This window comes from Idiotropiscis lumnitzeri, chromosome 16 (genome assembly GCF_059441095.1).
Source record: "Idiotropiscis lumnitzeri isolate Australia: NSW breed Sydney's pygmy pipehorse chromosome 16, RoL_Ilum_1.0, whole genome shotgun sequence".
Lineage (NCBI taxonomy): Eukaryota > Metazoa > Chordata > Actinopteri > Syngnathiformes > Syngnathidae > Idiotropiscis > Idiotropiscis lumnitzeri.
The window spans coordinates 3,432,001-3,455,648 of record NC_142406.1 but is presented as its reverse complement, the minus strand read 5'-3'; the positions used below and the strand labels follow the sequence as shown (position 1 = coordinate 3,455,648).

The following is a 23,648-nucleotide window of genomic DNA, read 5'->3' as shown; positions in this document are numbered from 1 at the left end:
AACGACAAACGAGAGTAACTTTTAGATTTCCTTCAACTACCATGCCAATTATTTCACCGAAAGAAGTCTGAACCTGACCAACCTGATCTATATTTGATCATTAGCTCATGCCATATTCCACTCCCTTCAATTTTATCATTCGATGAGCGCATGCCAGCTTATTAGAAGAAGGAATTAAAGTTTTACTGCTCTAACTTTGTGTGCATGTACAGTACTGAAAATGTGTGTGAGACCTTAGTGACCACATGAATTTGTTTGTGTGTCTGCATGCGCTCGTGTGTCCAGCTCCGGCCCTCCCCATCTCTGGAGGCGGCAGGTGTTCCAGTGTCCCCGCAAAAGAGCAGGTTTTTATGTCGCCTCCTCAAGCTAGTGGCTTGGTTGTCATAGCGATGGCCCAACAGAAAGAGGCTTGTGTCTAGGGGCCTGTGCCGGGGAGAAGAGAGGGACAAGGACAAGGGAAGAAGAGAGACGGGGCTTTACGTGCGCCACACACTTGGGACGAGAGTCTGGCTTGACAAGAAAGCGGAAGAGGGGAAATCAAGTGAGAGAGACATAAAAAGCCCGGATGGCCGGCTGGCGTCGTGTCATGTCGGCATGAAATGAGGCGATTGATCGCAACAAACGCTTTACTAAGTGATTCTTATCAACCATTAACACGGGTTGGTGTTACTTTAAAAGGCTCCAATATCACACTTGTGACAGCTGTCTGCTCAGAAACCTCGGGCTTTTCACACTACCTGTCGCATTGACCACCCATCCCCACTCCGCAAACCTGACCCTATTAAGCGGTCGACAGGCCCACAATCAATCTCATCTGTTGTCTGTATGCATGTGCGTGCGTGCGTGCGTGTGCGCGTGTGTGTGTGTGTGTGTAAGGAGATCTGGGAACGACTGCGAGTCACCTGCCCCTTGTTGGCTTCTTTGGTCCCCCGTGGGAGGCTTGTAATTCTCTTTTGGCTGAGCTGATGAGCAGCTGCCACACGCACGCTGCCCAAAAAAAAAAAAAAAAAAAACAGGGTTACAATCAGACACAATAAGACACACATATAGTGTTTGCACTTTCAAGCTTTTTAGGCTACAGGCCTAAAAATGAGAAAAACTAACACACGTGCTATGTACGCTAGCTCGCCCTGTCATCAGAATTTTGAATCAAAATTCTCAATCCTTTTGTGTTTTGTCGAAAAGTTTGTCATAGACGTCTTATTTAAAAGAATTAATCTCAATTTATTTCTACACTTTGTGTGCAATAGTCCTGCTCACTCTTGCCTCTTTTATTGCCGCTTCTCCTCTGTCGCCTCGCCATTTTATCTTACTCCTAAATATATCTTCTTTTGCTTCTGTAAATAGTTTTTTTTTGTGAGAGTTTTTTCCAGCCGGGGCGCAGATTTTTGTGAAATATGGGCCTTTGAAGCCCTTTGAGACTCTTTATTTGATTTAGGGTTGTATATGTAAACTTGACTTGTTTTAAACTGAGAAAAAATGTGCACTTTGTCTCCGTTAAGATGATGAAGTGGGCGATCACAAAGCTCCGGGATTATTCCTGAATGATTAATGACACCCAAGCAAGCTTTACATTAGCAGATATATATATTTTTTTTTTTTTAAATCAGAATCTGTTTTAATATATATATATAGATTTTTTTTCTTTTTTAGACATCACAGCAATGCAGCATGCATGCATCCAATGATACTTAATACATTGCTGACTGTGTGAAAATATGCACGCAGCACATTTTTTAAATTACGTTTATATAAAATCTAAAGGAGTGGCTCTGTCAAGCAACATTCCTCCACACGAGGGACGCCAGTGGCAGATTCTCACAACACACGGCTGATTTGCCAGATGAGGCCTTGCAGCGACTTGCATTGTGATTCATAACTGCGGATGGGAATGTTTTCGATTATTGACACATTTCGACTGACCATGCACACTCTCGCCTTCAGTGGAATTACTTCTTGCAGATTGCAACCTCTGTCAAGTCCCGTTCTGCCGATTTATCTACATTTGGATCACATTGTGGATTAGCTTTGAGTTTTGTGGTTTGGTTCGTTCTGTCCACTTAAAACCAGACAGACGTAATATATCATTCACAATAAAATCTCCAATTCCAAAGGTTCCACACATTCAAAAATGATGAAGATAAAGAAGACAGTGTGCTCCCAAATGACTGTCTTGTTCCTCCCTCTTCTCCAGAAAGTGATTCCCTTTCACAAGATAAACACAGACTGCGGAAAGTTGATACAAAATATATTACTTTGTCAAACACTGACATGGTCGTTGATGTGGGAAATGATATCCAACACTCACTTTGAGAATGTGTTTGTGTAAATGTTTGAAGGTCTCTTCATCACACACGGCGAATAGAATTGCTTTGTTTTGCAGCTCAAGAAAAGATGTAATCATGCTAATATATTCAACCCAGGGGATGGCTCTCAAAGCAGATTTCACACAAACAATGATGACAAAAAAATGTAAATTTGCACATATACAGTAATTGGCACATTGCTTGTTGCTTTTCTAATGCAAATTCATTAAGTTTTCGAAAAAAAAGTTGGTCAGCGACATTCATGTGAAGAATAACTCAGCATAAGAAAACAATCAAGCGACTTGCATGTCCTCGTGTGTCTTTTCTGGTTATCTTCTCATTCAATAAATACTTGCCAGTAGTTAAATAATGCACCTTACACGCCTGTAGCTGGCCTTTTATTGTGTTAATCTGACATCAGGGCTTGTCATGTCTCAACTTTGTCCATCATGAGAAGAAAATGTTGGAAATCAAGTCTACAATATTGATGATAAGCTTTAAGTAAACACGATATCTTCATTTGAAAAAAAAAAAAAGTTTACATCGTTAAGATGATAGAAATGTACATGATTTAAGATCAATTATTTGTATTCCAAGTATTTATTTTGCTTGTTTGGAAGGAAGTGATTTTGAAATGATGAAAAACTTGATTGAGCAATGTGACCATTTTTAACATGATGGCATTACATCCTGTGTGAACTTTTGTTTATCCATTATCTACCCATTGATTATTTTATTTTTTTTAATTTGTGGTTGACATGTACAAGGAGAGCCATTCCATCATATTTCTCACGCCAATCTGAAAATTATGACTGGTTTGTGCACTGCCCTAATGTGTTTTTTTTTTCATTATTGAAGCCCAGTGCTAATGTTAAGATTGTGCATATTGTTGCATTGCATTGTTTTTGTAATTTTTGAGGTGGTACTTGGTGTAAAAGGTTTCAGGTCCACTGTCATAAAAACCTAAATCAAAACTAGCAAGCTTTCGGTTTGAAAGAGAAATGAACTGTGGCATGTTATCAAAATCGGTGTGTACAATTGACAGAGTTAATGTTTAATTTAGTATTCAGGTTCTGTTCGGAGACTGTACTTTTTTACTTTTATTAGGTCAAGAACTACTTTTGCTTGGACTAGAAAATGTGTGTATGTTTTGACACGGGTATCTATACTTACATACTGTAGAGAGTAGTACTTGCGCCACCTCCAAGTTACTGTTGGACAAATTAGGCCTGTTGCATGACTTATACTGTAGTCCAAATGACCACCGGAGCAGTGGACTCCCCATGTCACAGATCAAGCCCCGGGCCTTGAACCTGACCCTTTAGGGACCATCCAGGTTGAGCACGCCACATTGCAACCCCTGCTGCTGCATTGTTGCTGCAGGATCTCCTCAATGGCTGCAGGCAGAGATAGATAGTGTGGCCGTCCATCCAATAAACCTCCACTCTCCCCTCCCCGACCCCTGCAGCGCTCCCGAGTTTGACACGGGAGACAAAACCCGCCGGCGAGGAGCACTATGAATGGTAAAGCACCGAGGAGGCCGAGGGGAGAGCAAAGAGGAGGCGGTGTGCCTTTGTAGTCGAGGAGGAATGCGGAAATGTCCCCGCTCCGTGTCAAACCTCTCTGAAGGGGGTCAGGCCACATTCAGCCGGCGTGGGAAAGCCAGGCGGGGACGGAGCTCACACGGCCGAGCGGGGCTGCTGGTGCATGGGCTTGTTTGGGGGGATACATGGAAGGGGCGAAAGAGGGAGAGAAAGGGGGAAATCTAAAGAGGAGCGTGGCTTTGGAGGGCTTGTATCACGCGTTTGCCTTTGTCCTGCGCAACCCCCCCCCCCCCCACCAAACCAACAGTTGTAGGCAGTGTGTGCGTGTAGCTTTCGAACAACCCTCCGCCTCCACTTCTACCCTCCTCCTCCTCCTCCCCCAGTTTGAGTGTCCCTGCCTGGTCTGGTGCAGTTTGAGGGATGGGGGGTTAGAGCATGCACCGTCCAACAACTACCTGTGTGGCCCCCGCATGGAGGACAGTGGACAGTGATGCGTTTGGCGACTTTTTTTTCTCTCGGAGACCCGAGTGCCTCCTCACTTTATCGGACATGCCGACGTTGCGACATACTGTTGACAACATAAAACGAGGTAAAAAGTAAATGTTGTGTTGAATGTGATACCAAAAGTGTGTGAATACCTTGCCTTGGTGTCCGGTTATATTTAGCAAGCAAAAAGGAGCATTTTAACCACGCGATTGAATTTATTTTAATTTTTAATCAATTTGTATGTGTTAAAAATAGTCGCAGCCGTTATTGAGAACGAGAGCATGAATAAAACCTCGCGAATGCAATTCTTGAGGTAATAATATGAAGCTTGATGTGTGAAAGACGAGTTTTTTTGCGTTTTAAAAGGACTTGAAACTGTTGAAGTTTAGACAATGCTGCCAGGAGACAGCCACGTGCTCGCGACGTTTGTGTGGCCTCGGTGACAAACTTTTTGTTCATAACCAGTTTGCTAAAAATGGACACGGTGAAGGAGCTGGACACGGCACTCAAAATGAGTTAGCTCGTAAGCCCAGTATTTCATTTTTGCTTGTTCTCCTTAAATTCTCTTAAATTTCCTGAAACACAAAACAGCCCATGTCTTGGAACGTTTGCATGTGCGGCGAGTCTTTGAACGCACCAGCCAGTGTGTTTAACATAGAACAAGCATAAAAACGCTGACCTTAAAATAATGTTTTTTTTTTCCTTGTGTTTTAATTTTGTTTTAAGAGGAGGAGGACATGTTAAGCGTAACAGGAGGAGGAGGAGGAGTGCAAGTTGGGAGGCATCGAGTCTGCTGTAGTGATAGTCGGAATAAAACATGATGACAGTCCTGTAATTGCTACCTGGAGCGCATTTTGACCAACTCTGACAAAGATGGTGTCTACCTCCATCCGTGTCTCTCTGTCATCTAGGCATTGCACGTGCCCACTTTTTCCTGTGAATATGTCTCGGTGAGAAAGTCTGGCTCGTCAGCCTCGCTGGGAATCCCCGCACTATTTTCAACAAGAGACGAGGAGGAAAAAAATAAGCAAAAATGGACAAAGAAACGATCGGTACGCAGTATGAGGCCGTGGCTGAGATTGGAGAAGGCGCCTATGGAAAAGTGTACAAAGCCAGAGATCTGAAGAATGGGGGACGATTTGTTGCCCTAAAACGAGTTCGTGTCCAGACGGAGGAAGAGGGGATGCCTCTCTCAACGATCCGCGAGGTGGCGGTACTGAGGCAGCTTGAAGCCTTTGAGCATCCCAATGTTGTCAGGTAAGTGTGGGGGGGAGAAAAGGTGAGAATGTGTGTGGCATGGCCCTAACCACTCATTAAAAAAAAATAAAATATGTGCACATTCATTTGCTGTTCGTCATGGTTATGGTCGGAGTCATTCAGTCATTCCATTCTCCCTCATATCAAAATATTTAATGCAAGCACAGTGAAATCAGCTCACTTCAAAACAAGCAACAATTTTCCAGATAGTGAACAGTCATTCAATAAGAGGCTTCAAGCTGTTAAATGCTACTTGTTGTTGACATTTGCTGGCAAATTAAACATAAAACAGAGAATGGCATGTTGTGTATTTCAAACAACCACATAGCTTTTGCCCCTTAGGAAAGTTCGCTCGACGAATACAATGAAAAACAGCATAGACGGACTGATAAATCAGATTAGTGTTGCAATCTCATAACAGTTCAAGCAGATGGTATTAGAACACAAGCGGTGGAGTAACACATATAGACATGGGATGGGCAATTTAAATGCAGGATTTTGAAAAAAAATGAAATTGAACATTTTGAAACCCTGGTCTGGAATATTCTAAATAAGAATACATTCAGATCATTTGATACACCTGTGGGAAATCGGTTTGAATTTGTTGTTTTTATGAACCAGTAAACAAAACATCTGACGGTCTTTGTGACATTATTGTGTTTCTATTTCCAGTCATATGAATCTACCCACAACAAAACACTAAAAGTTTGACGATGCTATGCATGAATCATTCTTTTGGTTTTCCCGTGTGCTTCCAATTTCCATTTCCATTTGGCCTATGCTTCACCCCTGAGCTTTTAGGTTTCGATTCATTCCATTGTGTCATTTTTTTAATTTCAAACAATCACCAGTTGGTTATCTGTGCCTGCATTATGCATCGGGGGAAAGTCCTCAACGGACATGAGAGAAGCATGGCATTCGCATTCTTGCTTCGAACAATTATCCCTCACTGCATCAATGAATAATGAAGGATTGTTCTCACACCATCACAATGGATTATTTTTAACTTGATCACAAACAAACCTAATTTTAAAACAGCTCCGTCAGTTCAGTTTAATGGGCAGATCTGCCAGTGTGGAAGCCGGAAATTCGATTCTCTACTGCAATGGTTGAAAGTTTTTTTGAATTGGTGCCGGGGAGCCACCAGTTTCGCCAAACGATATAACCAAGCAGCTCAAGCCAGGAAGGGTGCATTGTGGACCTTCTGTGAGACTCCCGGCAACCTCTGGATGTTGGTAATGAGCTCCATTATTCATTCCATATGTTCAGTGTCTGCTGAGAGCCCCCATTGTAGGCCGACAATCGAGCTGTGAGGGGCGTTTAACCTCACCGCTTCAAGAGGAGGGAGTCATCTATTCTTTGACGTCACACTCAGTACTAATACCTTGAACGAAGCATCTTGCAGCACTGACTTGAACAATTCCAATCCTCGAAATTCAGTCTTTTTATTTTTTAAGTGTAATTTTTTTGTAATGTGACACAGTAGAATCGTCATATTTTTAATATTTCCCCTAATCTAACTTGCCAGGAAGGGATTTCAAGTTCTATTTGTTTTATTAATAGAGAAAGACAGATGAAATACTCCCTGTCATGTTTTGGCGTCTGCAAAGTTGGATTTAATCGCTCACTTACACTAATATTTGACATTCTTTTAAAAAGGCTGCGTCGGACATACTTGATGAGGTCATGTGATGCCGATAACCAATCACGTCCACTGGAAGATGACGCCCTTGCTGCAGTTCCCTATTCCATGCCAAAGCGCATCAGGAGTTGTCATAGCGCTGCTCGAGGAATGCTGCTTGTGTTTCCCCAGCTCTTTGAAGAGGACACACTGCATAGTTTTTGTTTTAGCTTTTCACCAAAGCCTCATTTGGCAGGTTGCTGACATAATCTGGATTCTTGGCTTTTGCTTGTTGCCTAGTTTGGCACGACCATAACCGCAGTTGTTTAGGATTGGTATAGCCTTCAATAGTTTTCCCGGTTTTTTTTTTCGTTTTTTTTTTTTCTTTATTTACAAGTAATCTCAACAACATGACCACTAAAATAAAGTATTGTTAGTCACACTTTGCCTGACAGGCACAAACGTGGCGACAGAACAGGAAGGTGTTTGCAAAGCAATACTGTGGCGCTTTTGAGCTGTCAGACTCTTTCCTATGTTGCAGTAAATTCGACTTCTAGTTCCCACTTTTTCTTTTTGCCATCATCGGCACACTGTTGCGGCGATCTCTCAAAGACAAAGAAAAAAACAAAACACATTTGTGGACTTAATCCTTTTGATTGGCGGGCCACAATGGGCTCTAAAATTTGACAGAGGCCAGGAGCTGATGGATGGAGTGTTTTGGTAACCTCACCTCATCGGAGGAAAAAAAATACATTTAATTTGAAATGAAAGTGAACAAAACAATTACAACAATATGTGTCTTTGAAAAAACACAACATTTAGAAAATAAAACATTAACCAGGTTTATTCATTTAATTTTTTTCAAGTTTGGCAGGCCGGATTAAAGTGTTTAACGGGCTGCAATGTGGCCCCCGGACCGTAGTTTGCCCACGCCTGCTTAAGATGCTCAGTGCTGATGTCAAACAAAATGGTTTTCACTTTACTAGTTCTTAATCCTTTTTCTATACTGAGCACAATATTGATCGCTCCTTTTCCTTCTCTTCCAGGCTCTTCGATGTGTGTACAGTGTCTCGGACGAACCGCGAAACCAAACTCACCCTGGTCTTTGAGCATGTGGATCAAGACCTGACCACCTACCTAGAGAAAGCCCCTGACCCCGGCGTGCCGCCAGAAACTATCAAGGTAATGACGAGTGAGTCGGCGATCAGCAACAAGTTTCGATCGTTGATATTCATTGTTTTGCTTGTAAAGCATCGTTGTTTTTTTTCTCAAATGTATTTTGTGACGTATATCAAACTACTAAAAGTACATTCGGGTGAGTTTAATTCTGAGTCATTACTTCAGTTTCTATTTTAGATGGAAAAGGAGATTTTCTTCTAATCCTCCAGGGTTTGTATGACCACAGCCATGTCTGTTTCGTTCTGACTGAGCTTTTTTTTTTTTTTTTTGCCATGAAGGGCAGACTGCAGTTCTCTTCAACAGCAGAGCTTACCAGGGCGTTTTTAAAGGCCAGCACATGTGGTAAATGGGCTCCAAATTAAAGACTCCTTCTTTTCACTTGGCCTCCTTTTGGCGAGATTCAAGTCTGCGCTCAGAAAACAAGTGTGTGAATTAAGCAATCAAAAAGGTTTTTGGTTTTATGCAAAATATTTTACTTTTAATTGCAACATTTAAACTGTGGGGCCATTATGAGCCCAAGGAAGTCCCTTCATCGGTTACTCCAGTGCGCTCGATAAAATCCTCTGAGTGTTCACTTACAATTCGCCTAAAGGTCGGAACTGGACGCGCCATTAACCCTTCCTCTGTGACTGCATTTTTTTATTTGCATCTTTCCCACAAACCTCTCATTTTTTTTTCTTTTTTAGAACTCTTAATCGTGTTTCACCCCACGGTCCCGTGATTTAACGTGCACAATACTGGGGAGTTCAAGCTCCATTTATCTGCCTCGGAGTTTAAGTGTCAGTTTTGAAATGGAGACCTTGTGGAAGCGAGAGTATCTGTCGTTTTTTTTCACCTCAGGGCCAGGTTTACGTGTGAACGTTCTGTCGAGCTGCAATATTGATGATAAACTGCGTAAGCATAGACGCAACAGGTGGCTCTGCCCCGAGGGATTTATCGGACGTTAAGCGACTGGCAATGTAGTGCCGCATGGCTGTTGAGTTTTTAATTCCACAAAGAATTGACAGCGTTAATTCCATCATGAGTTCTGTGAAGCTCGAGCCACCTGTTGAGTTGGTTTGGGGCGCCTCGCTTTGCTTTCCCTTAACATCCATGCAGCTGGAAGACAAAAGGACAATGATGGATTGACAATATGACACTGGCTCCATCCCTTGTTATTTCTAGGGCAGTGGACACAGCTAAGTTACCCTCCCCCCCCTGAATTCATTAGTTTGAATCAAATTGCAATGTCAGTCAGATTTGGTACACTTTTCCCTTTTTATGTTCACATTAAATCTCTTCGATGTTAACAAAGCTCAGATGCAGCTGACCCTAAACCAACATAAAGCCAGTTACCCCACTCCTTGCCAGCCTGTCCACCTCTGCCCCCACTCGCCGCCACCACCCACTCGGCTTCAAGACCCACCACATGCTCATTGATGAAAGAGGCCCTCCTCCAGGAATTAAATGAGCTGGAAGGACATCAAGCAGCCGAGCTAGCCCAGGCTCGGTGCACCTCAGCCTGGGCCAGCGCTTGGGTGTCACCCACCCTTCTCGGGCTGCCATCATCCAGGCGACCACAGCTCTATTCTCTGAGCCTATAAAGGGGGAGGTTAATGAAGCATGGGGAGGGAATTACACTAACGCTAACCGGCAGATGTCCCATATTGTGCCTCGCTACAATAAACAATATGGCTGCCTTTGGTCCATTTGCATTAGAAAAGGAAGCATACCCAGAAAGCCATGTTGTGGCTGCTTCTTGCAAAGGGCTTACTACTTTTTTTTTTTTTTCCCTGGTTACCCCTGTTTTGGGGGGGTCAAACCTGTTGCCTTTTTGTGTGATATTGTCTCTTCCAAGCCAAGTTGGCCACGGGACTTTTCAGCGTTCGAGTGCTCGTTGATTTAAGTGAACTGATTACTTGAAAATGTGGGAGTTTAAACTTAATTATAAACTTTGTAGCATTTTTATATCTGAATATGTTTTATTTGCCATGCTGTCCATCAGAATCGCTGTCGTGGGATTGCTCATCACTTTTCATATTGATATCGGAGAGGAAAGAGCTGAGGCTAAGGGGGCATCATTGTTTGTGTGTTTGTCTAAGAGTCACACTTCTGAGGTAATTAGTGTTTACTAGCAAATCCTCCTGAAAGGAAGCACGGTGAAATGGTTATTTAAAGCAGAGAGGAACTGACTGGGGGGTGCTATTGTGTCAGCACACACACTCACACACATAAAATAACCAACTGCCTCCCTCTGTTGTATGACCCTGTCTGTCTGCTGCCCTCCTCGCGAGGTCATGGCTGGATGGAGATGTAGAAAGGAAGGTCTGTTTATGCATCCTGCCTGCCCTTGGTCAGGACCCCCCCCCGACAACGCCCCCTACCACACACATACACACACTTAACATTTTCACATACACACGTTTTTTTTTCTACACACAAACTTTGACCCCCCGCCCGACAAGCTGAGGTGCACGCAAATAGGAATGTTGTGTTCTGTGTTTACGTGAACACGGGGGCAGTGGGTGGGTGGGGGGGGGGGTTGTCCACGCAGTTTGTGTGCACACAAACGCGCGCACTCTCGGCTCCTCGTGTCCACAGTTCGCGGCGGGGTGTCCCATCTCCTGCGCAGCACAGCAGCCAGCCCCTCGCCACTTGCTAATGTTTTCTGCTTGAGTGTGCAGGCCTCTTTGACTCACTCACCAGCTGGTCAGCTAGTGAATAGAGCTGTGGGCTCAGCTCCATGTCACTTGTGAGGTCTTGGCTGGGGACTTTTTGGGGAGGGTGGGAGCCTGGTGGGCTAAGGGGCATGGGTGTATTTACAGGAGAGAGTGTGAATGTAAAGGCTGGGATAAGACGGCCAAGCATCCCAAAAAGTTTTTTTTTTTCTTTTTTTGTTTTTGTGGCTTTCATACATGGTATACATCCAACCCTTCCCCTTCTGAATTTGGATACGTCAGCTGGTCTTTTATTGGAATACCAAGAGCGATCCAAAAGCGAAGCTCTGCCCTTTTGGTATGAGCTCCGTTCTCGAGCCAAAACCACCGCTTTCTTTATCAATGGCTCGTTACTTGTTTACAGGTGCAAGACCTGTTTTGGGAGCATTTCAGTTTGGAAGGAACAAGTCCAAGCTGGTTTGACATAGTTGCGTTCTCGCCGTGCTAGTTTACTTGAGCTCAAGCGTTATTGATGCAATGCCTATGGCCATTTCTGAGGTCAGCCCGTGGTCATAAAATGAGAAGGAACGCCAATTAACTCCAGCGGAGCAGCTGCTATGAAACAGAGCTTCATGCTTGTATAGAGCGGGGCCTCCTTCTATCATTTGTGTGTGTGTCAGTTATCCAACATCTGCCACAGTCAACAAGAAAAGACACAGGCCTCCTCCGTTAACTCCTTTACTACCAAACTGTGTCTGCCGCTTTTTGCGAAGCTCATATAATTTTTAAAATGATCTTTTAATATACTGTCTACTGAGCTCAAATTAGCTACATATTCACAAATTAATTTTCACTTCATTATGAGTCGCTTGGTCTATTTTTTTGGAGGGGGCTGGAACCGATTAATGCCATTTCAATATGTTTCAATGGGGAAAACAGATTTGACATACTGTTTTTTTGCAACGATCGTCCTAAATCTTGCATTTTCTTCCAGGATATGATGTATCAGCTGCTCCAGGGGCTGGACTTCCTGCACTCCCACCGTGTAGTTCACCGTGACCTAAAACCGCAGAACATCCTGGTCACCAGCGGAGGACAGATTAAACTAGCCGACTTCGGACTCGCCCGCATCTACAGCTTTCAGATGGCGCTCACCTCTGTGGTGAGTCCGTAGCTCACGTCGACCAAAGTCCGATATTACGCTTAACTTGGGAGATACCACCATTTGAAATTTCTAGTTAAACAAAGCTTTACTTTTCTTCTCCGTTTTTCTTCCCCAATCGAACAATACAACAAAGTAAGAAAGGGAGCCTCATTCACGTTTTTCTGATGAAGATGCAGACACGCTGCCGTCAAATCCCCCTCCCATCCTGTGGGAGTTAGACGAAAACTGATGTAAATGTGATGTGGCGGGCGCTCACGAGACATGAGCGGGCAGTTCCGCCGCAGTGAGTCACATGATCGAGTTTCTCAGTGTAAAGTGAGAGCCAAGGGCCCCTGTGGCCCTTCTCAGGAATCTCTCAGTGGCAATAGAGGACAGGGATGGAACAGATGAGGAGACACACGGACCCCTCCCTTTCCCGCTGTCGGTACTTTGATGTCCCACTGCTGAGCTTGTGGGCTCCGATGACCAGATAAAAACGGAGACTGAAGGACTCTTTGGTAGTCATTGAAATTAGGGAGAGAGGAGACGTTTAAGATTTCCACAGGCAGAAATTGTTCCTCACTACATTTATTGTCCGTAATAAGTCCTATTTTCTTACCAGACTTAAAATTATGAATGTTTGTATTATTGAGCTTAATTGTTTTTTTAATTTATTGGCTTCCAAATGGTTAACAAAAACTATTTTGTTTCTGCTTGTTAGTATTAAGAATAGAATATTTATCTATTTGTTCTTCATTTAAGTTTTACAGTACAATTGTGCAGAGATCATTTTAGGCAGCTTTCCGAAACATGCAGAATCTGAAATGTTGCATTCAGAAATGACTTTCAAAGTGACATAATGCCTCGACTATACAATTGGGCTTTTCTTCTCATTTCTGAAACACTCTTATTACTGGCAAGGGTACGATTTCTAACGCTGAATTTTAAGAAGGGAATTCACCTTCAGGTATGAGTGACACATATTGCCACCCGTAAGTCATTTGTGCACACAAATGCTTTTAACTTTCGAGCTCGTTTGCACACACACGCACACTCATTTCCTTCCTTGACTATACAGCAAAGGCCACAATAATACTGTGTGAGTTTAGAGCTGTGTGTGGTAGAGTTCAGCACGAGTCTTCGGTTCCATATGAATGTTCCTGTGTCTAAAATCCCCCCATCCAATCGCGCACACCTTCATTGAGCTATTCTGCGCTTCCTCGTGGCTAATAGACGCGATAATCTACAAGAGAGAGACCGACCTGCACGTGTTGCACACAAAGCGCCACATCGCTGAAGAGGATCTTCCGCCTTGCCCAACACAGAGCAGCAGTTACTTATTTAGTCACCGAATGTCACCGTTATTGGCAGACAGATGGGTTGTGGAGAACTACTCTTGCTTAAGGGAACACGACAGTTCTCTTTGTGATTCATTTTACACTTTAAAAATGACAACAACGTCTGGCGTGGTTATTTGCATATAGTTGTTAAAAAGTCCCCAGCTCCTTGTTTTTGTCGTACCAACGGAAAGATACTGTGCTCTTTGTTACGAGAATAGTGTTAACATCTTCACGCTAATCAAACTTGTGCCTACACACATTGTAACTGTGGTTGAATTGGTGTGTCAGCGTCACACTGAAAGGGACTTGTATCCTCCAGTGGAAATGACAAAGATGGCTTCTCAGTCAAGATTCTCGTGATCTATGGCTGTGACCGGTAGTTGTAAATCAGTGGTTCAGCAGAAAACCTATGTTAAGCCATCTGAGATTCATCAGTGCTGCTCTGGTAGCTCTTATGTTTAGTTTTTCTGACAAAAAAAAAATGTGAAAGTCGACTGGGTGCATGTGACTGACGTCTTCGGCCACATCACCATTTTGTCAAGTTTTGCAAATTTTGGCTCTCCCTGAGTGAGAGAGAGAGAGCTCCGCGAGAGAGCGAGCGAGAGACCACCCATTGGGTTGGTACAGAGGCCTCGATTAGGCTGCCTCTGGTAGTCCCTGGGGGGCAGTTGCTTTGTTAATGGCATTTTAATGACCCAGTCTGGCTCGGGCTTCAATGTACTGCCTTGAGTGACAGGCAGATGGGCAAAGTTGATGGGTTCATCCCGCATGCCACAGAGGAAAGAGGTTGACCTTTTTTATTTTTCTCACCCAAGATTGGCTCATTGAATGCAGTTTTTGCTTGATTCAAGAAAATCTTATTTAAATCTGATCAATCACAACTACTTTATTTTTTTTGTTCATCAAATCTGCTCACACTGATCAGTGAAACTGTGCTCATGCTCTTTTTACACTTTTTGAAGACAAAAAACATTTTGATAGAGGGTTTCAAAGTTACATCGCCACCTATTTATGTGGCGTGTATATTACAGCATTTTTAGCAGGTTTGTTTCTGTTCTGGTCGGGTTATTTTTAGTATTTGCTCATTTTACAGAATTTGTGGTTTGATATCTTCCACCCTCATGTGTGTCATGTGGATTCTATTGCTTGTCCAATTTTTCTTTTTTGAGTCCAAAATATCCTAGGGGTTGCTATATTTAAGAGAAGCAAAATGTACCGCATGCTTTTGTCGTAGGATTTAAACAACATATTAAACGTAGCAAAGTATTCTCGAAGATGGATTGCAGACACTTCTATCGTTATTGTGAAAGCAGAGGAGCGATTTTTTCCCCCCCTCATTAAATGTATTTTCCCATTTTACGTTGTCCCTCTGCAATTACAAAAATAGAATCATATCTCAGGCGACACAAATTAAAACCATACTTCCTGTCCTCAAAACCGAAGAATGGTTCTTCTAAATGTGTTTTCAAGAGCACAATCGACAGTTATGATCCAAAATGTGGTCCACATGAGCCATTTTCTAAATCCGGTAGCGCCACAAAAGAGACTTTGAGCACTAATATCTGCCTGTCAGTGCAGTATTCTACCAATTGATCTGTTTTGCTTGAATGCATTTCTGCTATTTGTAAACGGAAACAATGAAGACCAGGCAGGCACCAGGGATGCGGGGGGGGGTCAACGCAGGAGAGCACGTGTAGCACACCCGGGGATTGTTTAGATATCTCCTCAAACAGCTCCACATGGGGGGGGGGGCTTCTATGCTTTGACTGTGGCCAAGAGCGAAAGAGCTGCCCCCCCCCCCCAATTTAAGATTTCGCTTGAAACATGCACACACAGATTTGATACATGCAGGTTTGGTTTCGATTTACATTCACGCACGCACAGTGCATCTCACTCCACCTAAACTATATTAATTGTCACCAGTCGTTGGCGCTGCTCCAGGTCGCCAAGTGGGGATTCTAAACAGCGGGAGTCGTGCATGCGCACACACAAGAGTGCAACGGGATATGGAAGCTGTGTCCGTAGCAGGAAGAGGAGGAGGAGGGGGGCGGGGGGGGAAGAAAAAATGACGGCATATATCTGGAATTTTCCAGCTAATGATGTGCGGATGTGGTAGCACAGGGGAGAGAGAGCCACTGACTGTGCTGTCTTTGTTTCACTTGCTGAGGGCCCCATGCTGCATTCCTGTATGCTGTGCATACTTTGGCAGCGCTCTGTTTTACTGTAACAGTTTGTCTGCTGCTCCAGCACTTTTCCTTCACGCCATATATCAATATCTCCTTTAATCTCACTTTTATGTCCTTTCTTGGCCAGGTGCGGTGCGATTGTTGTGACTATAAATTGCCGAACAAGAGGGAAAGTAGTAAGCGAGTCATGAAATATTGTCGCGACAGGACTGCTGTTGGGGCTGACAAGTAGACAAGTTTTTCCTCGTATTATAATTATTTCTATATCCTCTGCTCTTCCCATATGTGGCCTGCCTACACACCCTGAACCTTTTATCCCCTTTCCTCTGAGATTCACTTTGGGAGACTTTAATTTGTGCTGAATTGCTCTCAGGAATGTAATCACATTCTGACCTAAGTCTGATAATGTGTACAAGCTGAGAAACGTCACAACACCAAAGTCTTACTGCACTTTTTTTCTGCAATTGATGATTGAAAAGTTTCAAGTTTTAATCTTATTCATTTGTGCGTGATTAAACGTGCCCGCTCTATTTATAATCCGTGGAAGATAAATCCAATCTGTGCCACGCGCATTCAACTGATCTTTGCTATCAACTATCTTGAGTATGTTTAATGTTAAATTACCCACAGGGATGATAGATAATCAACTACAATTAGCCTTTAAAACATCAGACACATGTTTTAGATAACTGGCATTCATTTGGAGCCACACACACTCACACGAATACGATTTTGGCACTGAAGCATATTCAACCAGGCGAACGCAGGTGCTCACTCAAGTCCCGTGCAACCACTCCCACGTTCGCTAACAAACACACACACTGGCACGCATGCACCCTATTGTCCTCCGCCGCCGCTGGTGGCACTAGCCCAGGCTCTGCAAGTGGTCCGGCCACGGAGGTCTGGAGGTCCTCCGGGGCAGAGAGCTCAGCAGTGAGAGTGGAGGACGGCGTTCGCGGTGGTGTGGGGGAGGATGCTCTCAGCTGAAAGGAATTCTCAGAATGTTGTCCTTTAATCTGGAGTCAGCCTCATACACCACACACACACTGACGAACTTTTTAGGTTTTTCACCCTCAGCTTTGTCTGCCACCCCGACTTCTGTTGTTTGTGTTACCATGTGGAAGAAAGGAAGAAAGCAGCCGGTAGAAATACTGACGACATAGAACAGCAGACCATAGAAGCAAAACTTGAACTTCCTTCTTCCTGCTGCCCCAAACCCCCCAAATGTATTTTTTTGCATGCAACATTCCCTGATGAACTACAGGAAAACATTTTGCACAACAAATTTGAAAGTGACTCAGACAATAATGGAAAAGCATGAGAAATCCCCAGAATTTTCATGCCATGAGAGATCTCCATAAAATCTGCGCGTCAAAGAAAAACGACTCATAATTGAAGAATGATGTGACTTTTTTTGACAAATGGTGTGTGAAAGATTTAGGGTTATGCCTTCAACACTGTCAAATTTCCTCTTCCACTTTATGCTCCGTGGAATACTTTTGAGAAAGACAATCTAATGGTTTGGGGTCTTATCTGGGAAGCGCTAACAATAACAACTATTATACCGGGTTTGTTATGCACTTCAGAAGCATAATGAGAGACCACCCGGCCAAAGATTGACGGCTACAAAAATGGCATTCAAGAACATGTCATCAGTTACCCATCTCTCTTCCGGTGTGTGTGTGGGGTTTTTTTTTTTTGTATATATATGTGTGTGTGTGGGACCACATGAGTGATATAAATTCCAGCGGTATCTGCGCTTGTGGGTAAGATTTTAGGTTTTCGAATAACTGAATGTCACTGCAGCGGATATACTGCAAGCTCCAGGTCTGTGGTTCTTCTTAGAAGGCTCCACGTGCACGCGTGGGCTCGTCACTACTTTTATATCTGTAGGGCTGCATACTTTAGAGACGATTAAAAACCCGTACATTTTAAACAGTATCATAATAATATATTTTTTTAATTATATAAACCCAATGAAAAGGTTCACACAGCTGAAGAGTCATAAGATATACTGAAATCTTCCGATTTAGAGTTTTCACTGTATATATTTGGTCAAAGCCGGGCCTTCAAAGCCTCCTTGCCCCTGCTTCCTCCGTCATTTCCACTTAAGCAGGAAACAGGAGATGAGAGTATCTCGCATCTGCAAAATGCAACTCTATTCATAGTGTCGGTTTCAAAGTAGAAATGTGACTGATATGTTTGATTGGCTTCCGCAAACTTGCCTAAGGCGCCATTAAATCAGGTATGCTAATTTGTGTTCACTGGCGCAGTAGGAAAAAAAAAAAACTCATCCACTATTTATAAGATAATTTTTCTAAAGCTAATTAATTAATGACTTGATAAATGATACACAAGTGAAATACAAGACCCTCACGGGCTTGCTACCTTGTGGTTGCTCTCTCGCCCCTAAAATTGAATGCAACCATGAGACATGTTGGTGACTCACTGCTTCTCACTTTGCTTCGCGGTACTCTCATTTTGATTTTGATCAGCGTGCTGCGATGCCTGAGGAGGTGGAACAAAAGCAAGAGCATGATGACAAATCATGCCGTCGTTAACTAGGGGGTTTTCACTCACTGGTAACAATGTCGCTGCTTTCTCATGAGAGAAGTACATTTAAAAAAAAAGCTTTTGTTTTTCCCTCATTTTATTCTGAACTGTCCTCTGAATCTCGTAGGTGGTGACACTGTGGTACCGAGCTCCAGAGGTGCTGCTGCAGTCTAGTTACGCTACCCCAGTGGACCTGTGGAGCGTCGGCTGCATCTTTGCCGAGATGTTCAGAAGAAGGTGAGGCTGAATGTGTTAAAATTGAACTCTGCACAAACACACCCCTTAACACTAAGTTAATTAATCGAGTATACCAGGTGCAACACTTCAAATGGAAGAAGCATTTCCCTCAAATAGACCCGGCGGCCCAGTTAGTTGCTAGGTAGACAATTCTATCGTTCACTGCTGAGCCCAGTTGCTAACCAAAACAGCAGCAGCTAACGTAGCACATAAATAGTCAGTCAAATTAATTAGTCTTATTAATTTTGTTTGTTGGTTGATGTCTGCATTTAAAGCCTACTGAGTGACATTTTAGTTCAATTTTGTGTCGAGATAATTTTCTGTCAAGTCCTATTGGGAGTGTTTACCGGCCACAGTTGAATGATTGCACCCCCCCGTTGAGTGAGGATTGAAGCGCTAAATAGTTTTATAGGCTAATACGGTCTCATTTCCTCCTACAAAGCTTTCTGATTTAAAATAAAAATTGACTAATCGGTTGTTTCCGAAACTTGTGATGGGTGTCTTAAATGACATTCGTCATGCATGCATTTTGTGCAGTGAGAGTAGTGTCATTACAGTTGGCTTATCAAACTATTCCAGTAATGACTGGCAAGTCGCTGTGGTTGCAGCACACGAGTTGAGACGCCGCTTGTTGATATGCACTAGCTGTTTGTCAGTTTGTGGTCTAACTGACTTCACAGCGAAATCCAACGCAAGCTAATAACATCATTTTCCGTAAAATAGGTTCAAAAGCTGTGCTTCTTCTCATGTATAAAAGGCGTTCAGGATCATCATAATCATTTTGGCAGTTTAAATATTAAAGATTATAAAATGCGTCTGTTAACCAACAGACTTTGATAGTCTGCTTTGGTGTAGATAAGAATGCCATCGTATACTTGCTTCCCCAACCGTCCGCACGCAGCAACCACACACACGCTGACCCGCGGTGTGTGTGTGTGCTCAAGATGCGGTGGAAAGGCGAAATGTGACTGACTGTGAACAAGTATGCACAGGAAAGAGAAATCTGAATGGAGCAGTATTCAACCAGTTCCCTCGGCTTGACTTGTCTTTTGTGTTCCATCTTAATTCAAACTGCAACTGATTCATTATAAGTTCAAAAGATCAGATGCTTTGGTAACTAACTTTATGATTGGCGGGCCACAATGGGTTCTAACATTTGACAGAGGGGCCGGACCAGGAGCAGATGGATGGAGTGTTTTGGTAACCTCACCTCATCGGAGAAAAAAAAATACATTTAATTTTAAATGAAATTGAACAAAAGCATTACAACAAAATATATGTCTTTGAAATACCACAGTATTTAGAAAATAAACATTAACAAGGTTTATTCATTTAACATTTTTCAAGTTCGGCGGGCCGGATTAAAACGTTTAACGGGCATCATGTGGCCCCCGGGCCGTAGTTTGCCCACGCTTGCTATGGAGCGTCATCAAAAAATGTAAAGCGTCCAGTCGTGCATGTGCCCGATCATAAAATAACATTCAGCATATTCCTAGCGCAACCACTTTTTTTTCCAAATTCTTTTGTCAAGAAGACTGTCGCACAACAGGTTTAGGAGCCTAAAGAGTTCTGACATGTCACTTTTCATCGCACACTATCCTGTCCAAGTGTGCCTGAGGACGGAGAGCGCGACAGAGAACACCGTAATGGACACGCACACACACCCACGTGCACACGCCCTCGCTCTCAAGGTGATTAAAGTGGCTTTTTTTTTCTTCTTTTTTTTTAAAGGCCACCTGTTCGAGATTAAACGGCACCTGGGAGATGTTGTAAAAGAGTGGCGCAGAACAATGGGAGAGCAAACTATTGTTTGCAGTCTTCCCGCGACAAATAAAAGATTTTAGCGACTGAAAATTGGGGGTGGAATGCAGAAATTCCCATTTTGAGCATCAGATTGCAAAGGTTGATATCGTTATGCACTAAAAATATGACTTTTATGGACACATTTTCAAGCCTTTTTCCAATCCGTGCAATGCAAATAACCTGAAGAAAATGTGAAGACCCATAAACGTCAGCGATCACCCCCCTCGGGCAAGTTCTCCTTTCATCTTCATACATTCCAATGTTTAATGCCTCTTCTAATGACTGCATTGTTGTGAAAGGAATTTGAGCAAATATCATACAAGTCTACATTTGCATGGCGAGGATAGTGTCAGGGTGAGTCATGGATGCGAGTGAACGAGAAGGAGAAAACCGCCTGCCTGTTGACATTCCTCTCATCTTAAAAGGTCGACCGTGTAGTGTTAATGGTCCGGCAGAAGCCTCGCATCCATGTTGACTTTCTCACAGTCTGTTACGCCAGAAGATTTAAAAAAAAAATTTTTTTTTTGATAAATCTCCACCAACACCTCGTGCGGGTTCTAAAATTTAAAATCAGTTCAGATGCATCGCCGCGTCAGATTCTTTTTCTCTCTATTTCCCACCCAGCTTGACACTCATGTGCAACCACACACACACACATACACACACAGGCATTCCAGAGGTTGCTGCAGGGGAATGTGGGACAGAGAAGTATTGGCACTGAAGGAAGCATGACTCAGCTGACTCTCCCGACGCAACATATCCCCGTGTGTGTCTAATGGGGGGTGGGGGCAGAGGGGGGGGGGGGGCATACGTCGCGAGCAGTATATACTCATGCAAATCTCACAACGGGAAACAATTCCAGTGTGAACACTCGCACCACGTCTGCAAATGCGGACCGGACTCTCGCCTGTGTGCGCATGCCTGTGGCCTTCACTAACAAACCAGCAAACCACAGCAGGTTTAAAAATGGACCGCTCGGAATTATCAGCCTTACTTGTTTTGGCATGATGGCTTTGGTGTAGGTGAATCTTCGAAACGGGTTTGGTTTGATCTTTTATGAGTTAAGAAGTGTTTGGAAGCTGGCTCAGATGCAGTTTTCTTTCGTAGAAGCGGTAAATACATACAAAGTCTTTTTAATTAAGGATGCAACAAATTCTGTAATTATTTAATGTGATGTTAATTAACACTGCCCTGTCTAACTGCTTACCTTTCTCAAAACAAAACTTTTGCAACGCGAAACAGCAATCGGAGAAGATGCAGCTTCACTTTTCAACTGTTTTGAGGCATAGAAAAGCAGTTAAGATGTGCATTGTTCTATCTTGGGTTCCCCGCTAATAATAGAAAATGTTTACATGTTTTCAGAAGTTCCACATTTGTTGGGCACAAAGGGTATAGTTAAAATTAAGCCTTTGACATCAACACCTCCTGGTTTCCTTCAGCAGGAAGGTCTAGTTCCCATGCTTCGTTCTCCGTTCGGATAATCACATGTTTCTTTCACACGCCTCTCCCTCCTATTTTATGACTTACATTCACCAAAGAAAGCGAGAGCGAGCGAATGCACACAGGACGCTTAGGCTTTTTCCGTCCCGCGCTAGCGACGGCAAACGTGGTCCAATGCTGACGACTGGAATTTGTGCGTGTGCCAAAGCAGGCATGGACGCCCACGGGCTTCCAGAGACGGGCCAAAGCCACAGGAACCACCAGCAGTCTTGCTGCCGCTCTCCCCCCCCCTCCTCCTTTTTTAAATTTTTTTTTTTAACTTGCGTTTCCAATACAGCGCCACAGTGCTGAGTGCATGAGATGGAGATGCAAGTGTGAGAGTTCTGCCCTTAAGGGTCACACATTAGATTTTATCTCGGCCCAAAGAACTCCGTTTATCAATACAGTATGCATTATGTTCGTTTCCAGTCAAGAAGTATAAATCAGACGCTTTGTATGCTGAGCTACATAAAATATACACAAATGTCAGTTTTAGATTTCTTTGGTGGGCCGTACATTTGGGACCATCTGGAGCAAATCATTTGTCTAATAATATGACCAAGAAAAAAAATCTGACAAAATATCATACTCATGCTGATTAGTAAATATATTAATGTGATGTGTTTTGCTTGTAAGTTTGACTGTGTGTTTTTTTGTTTTTTGTTTTTTTTGGTCTGACTAACCAATCAAAGGACACACAAATGAAATGTAGAAGAATCTTGAACTGCCTCGTGTGCACCACAGTATCTTTACAAATCTAACTGGACCAAAAAAAATAAATAATACAATAAAATAATAAATAATAAACGCGCACTTAACGTGTGTCTGAGAGAAACACTGTAATAAAAAGAGTGTAACAAATTAATACAATGTCATGGAACACATTTTAGAATCTATTTTATAAATGCAGATGAGTCCGTTTGATCTTGTTCAGCAGGAGCGACTGACCCTCAAATGTTTCTTTCTCATTTGTAGACCTCTATTTCGCGGTAACTCAGATGTTGATCAGCTGGGAAAGATTTTTGAGTGAGTATTTGCATATTTGTATGCATGTCCGCTGGCGTCATTTGAAGTTATTGAAAAAGAACGTTTATGTCATCTGCACAGTGTTGTTGGGGTACCTTCAGCGGAGGACTGGCCCCAGGAGGTGGCCCTACCACAGAGTGCCTTCCCCCCACAGCCTGCGAAGCCAATAGAAGACTTGGTTCCCGACATAGACGAGCAAGGGCGGGTCCTCTTATTGGTACGTTCAGTGGTGGCTTGATTTGTAAGTAAAAGTAGTCGGTGGGGTAGTTATCCGCACCTGGGAAGAATATGAAAGTGAATGCATTCAAAAGATTTTCTCTGAGGTGGCCGTCTCTTGTTTTGTGTCATCGCCCACTAATGGCCTGGCATGCACATTACGCCTTTATTGGTCAGGGTTTTTTTATTTATTTAATTTTAATGTCAATTGTCTCTTTTTACTGTCCTCTATACAGCAATTCCTCGCCTTTAATCCCTCCAGGAGAATATCTGCATTTGCTGCACTTACCCACCCGTATTTCCAAAGTGTGGACAGTCTCAGTAGAAGTGTGTATGCGGCACAGCCTATCCCGAGCAACAAGCCCACTATTGAAGAGAGGACTGCTTGAGAGTCCTCGTTGTCACTCACTCACTATGTCCGTGCAAAGTATTCACCCATCCACTCGTTGGTCTTGATCATGCTTGATTGTTCAATCAAATTGCTTTAAAATGACTCCTTGTGCAGTGAAATTAGCTAAGTGGATTACATTGAAGTATAAAACACAAAATGACGCAAGAAAAATATTCATCTCTTAAATAGCTTTTAGAAATTGCCTATATTTAACTTTGCAATTGCCACCACTAAAAAAAAATGG

The 23,648-nt window shown here is 43.1% G+C and overlaps 2 protein-coding genes across 3 annotated transcripts in view; one reads left to right on the top strand and one right to left on the bottom strand.

Annotated features, from left to right (window-relative positions):
• hepacam2 (HEPACAM family member 2) overlaps positions 1–4,135 on the bottom strand; it is a 17,508-nt gene extending 13,373 nt beyond the window's left edge. The window contains exons 1-2 of one of the 2 annotated variants that reach the window (XM_088318228.1): positions 3,480–4,135; positions 903–987 (exon numbers count right to left, since the gene is read on the bottom strand). The gene's annotated coding sequence lies outside the window, so the exon portion shown is untranslated. The remainder of the gene's footprint in view (positions 1–902; positions 988–3,479) is intronic. The other variant, XM_088318226.1, reaches the window with a different exon arrangement.
• cdk6 (cyclin dependent kinase 6) lies at positions 3,817–23,648 on the top strand. The gene is made up of 8 exons (XM_088318241.1): positions 3,817–4,439; positions 5,248–5,593; positions 8,261–8,396; positions 12,024–12,191; positions 18,380–18,489; positions 22,747–22,797; positions 22,879–23,014; positions 23,250–23,648. Exons 2-8 carry the CDS (start codon positions 5,370–5,372, stop codon positions 23,400–23,402), a joined length of 978 nt encoding a protein of 325 aa, XP_088174367.1. The 5' UTR covers positions 3,817–4,439; positions 5,248–5,369; the 3' UTR covers positions 23,403–23,648.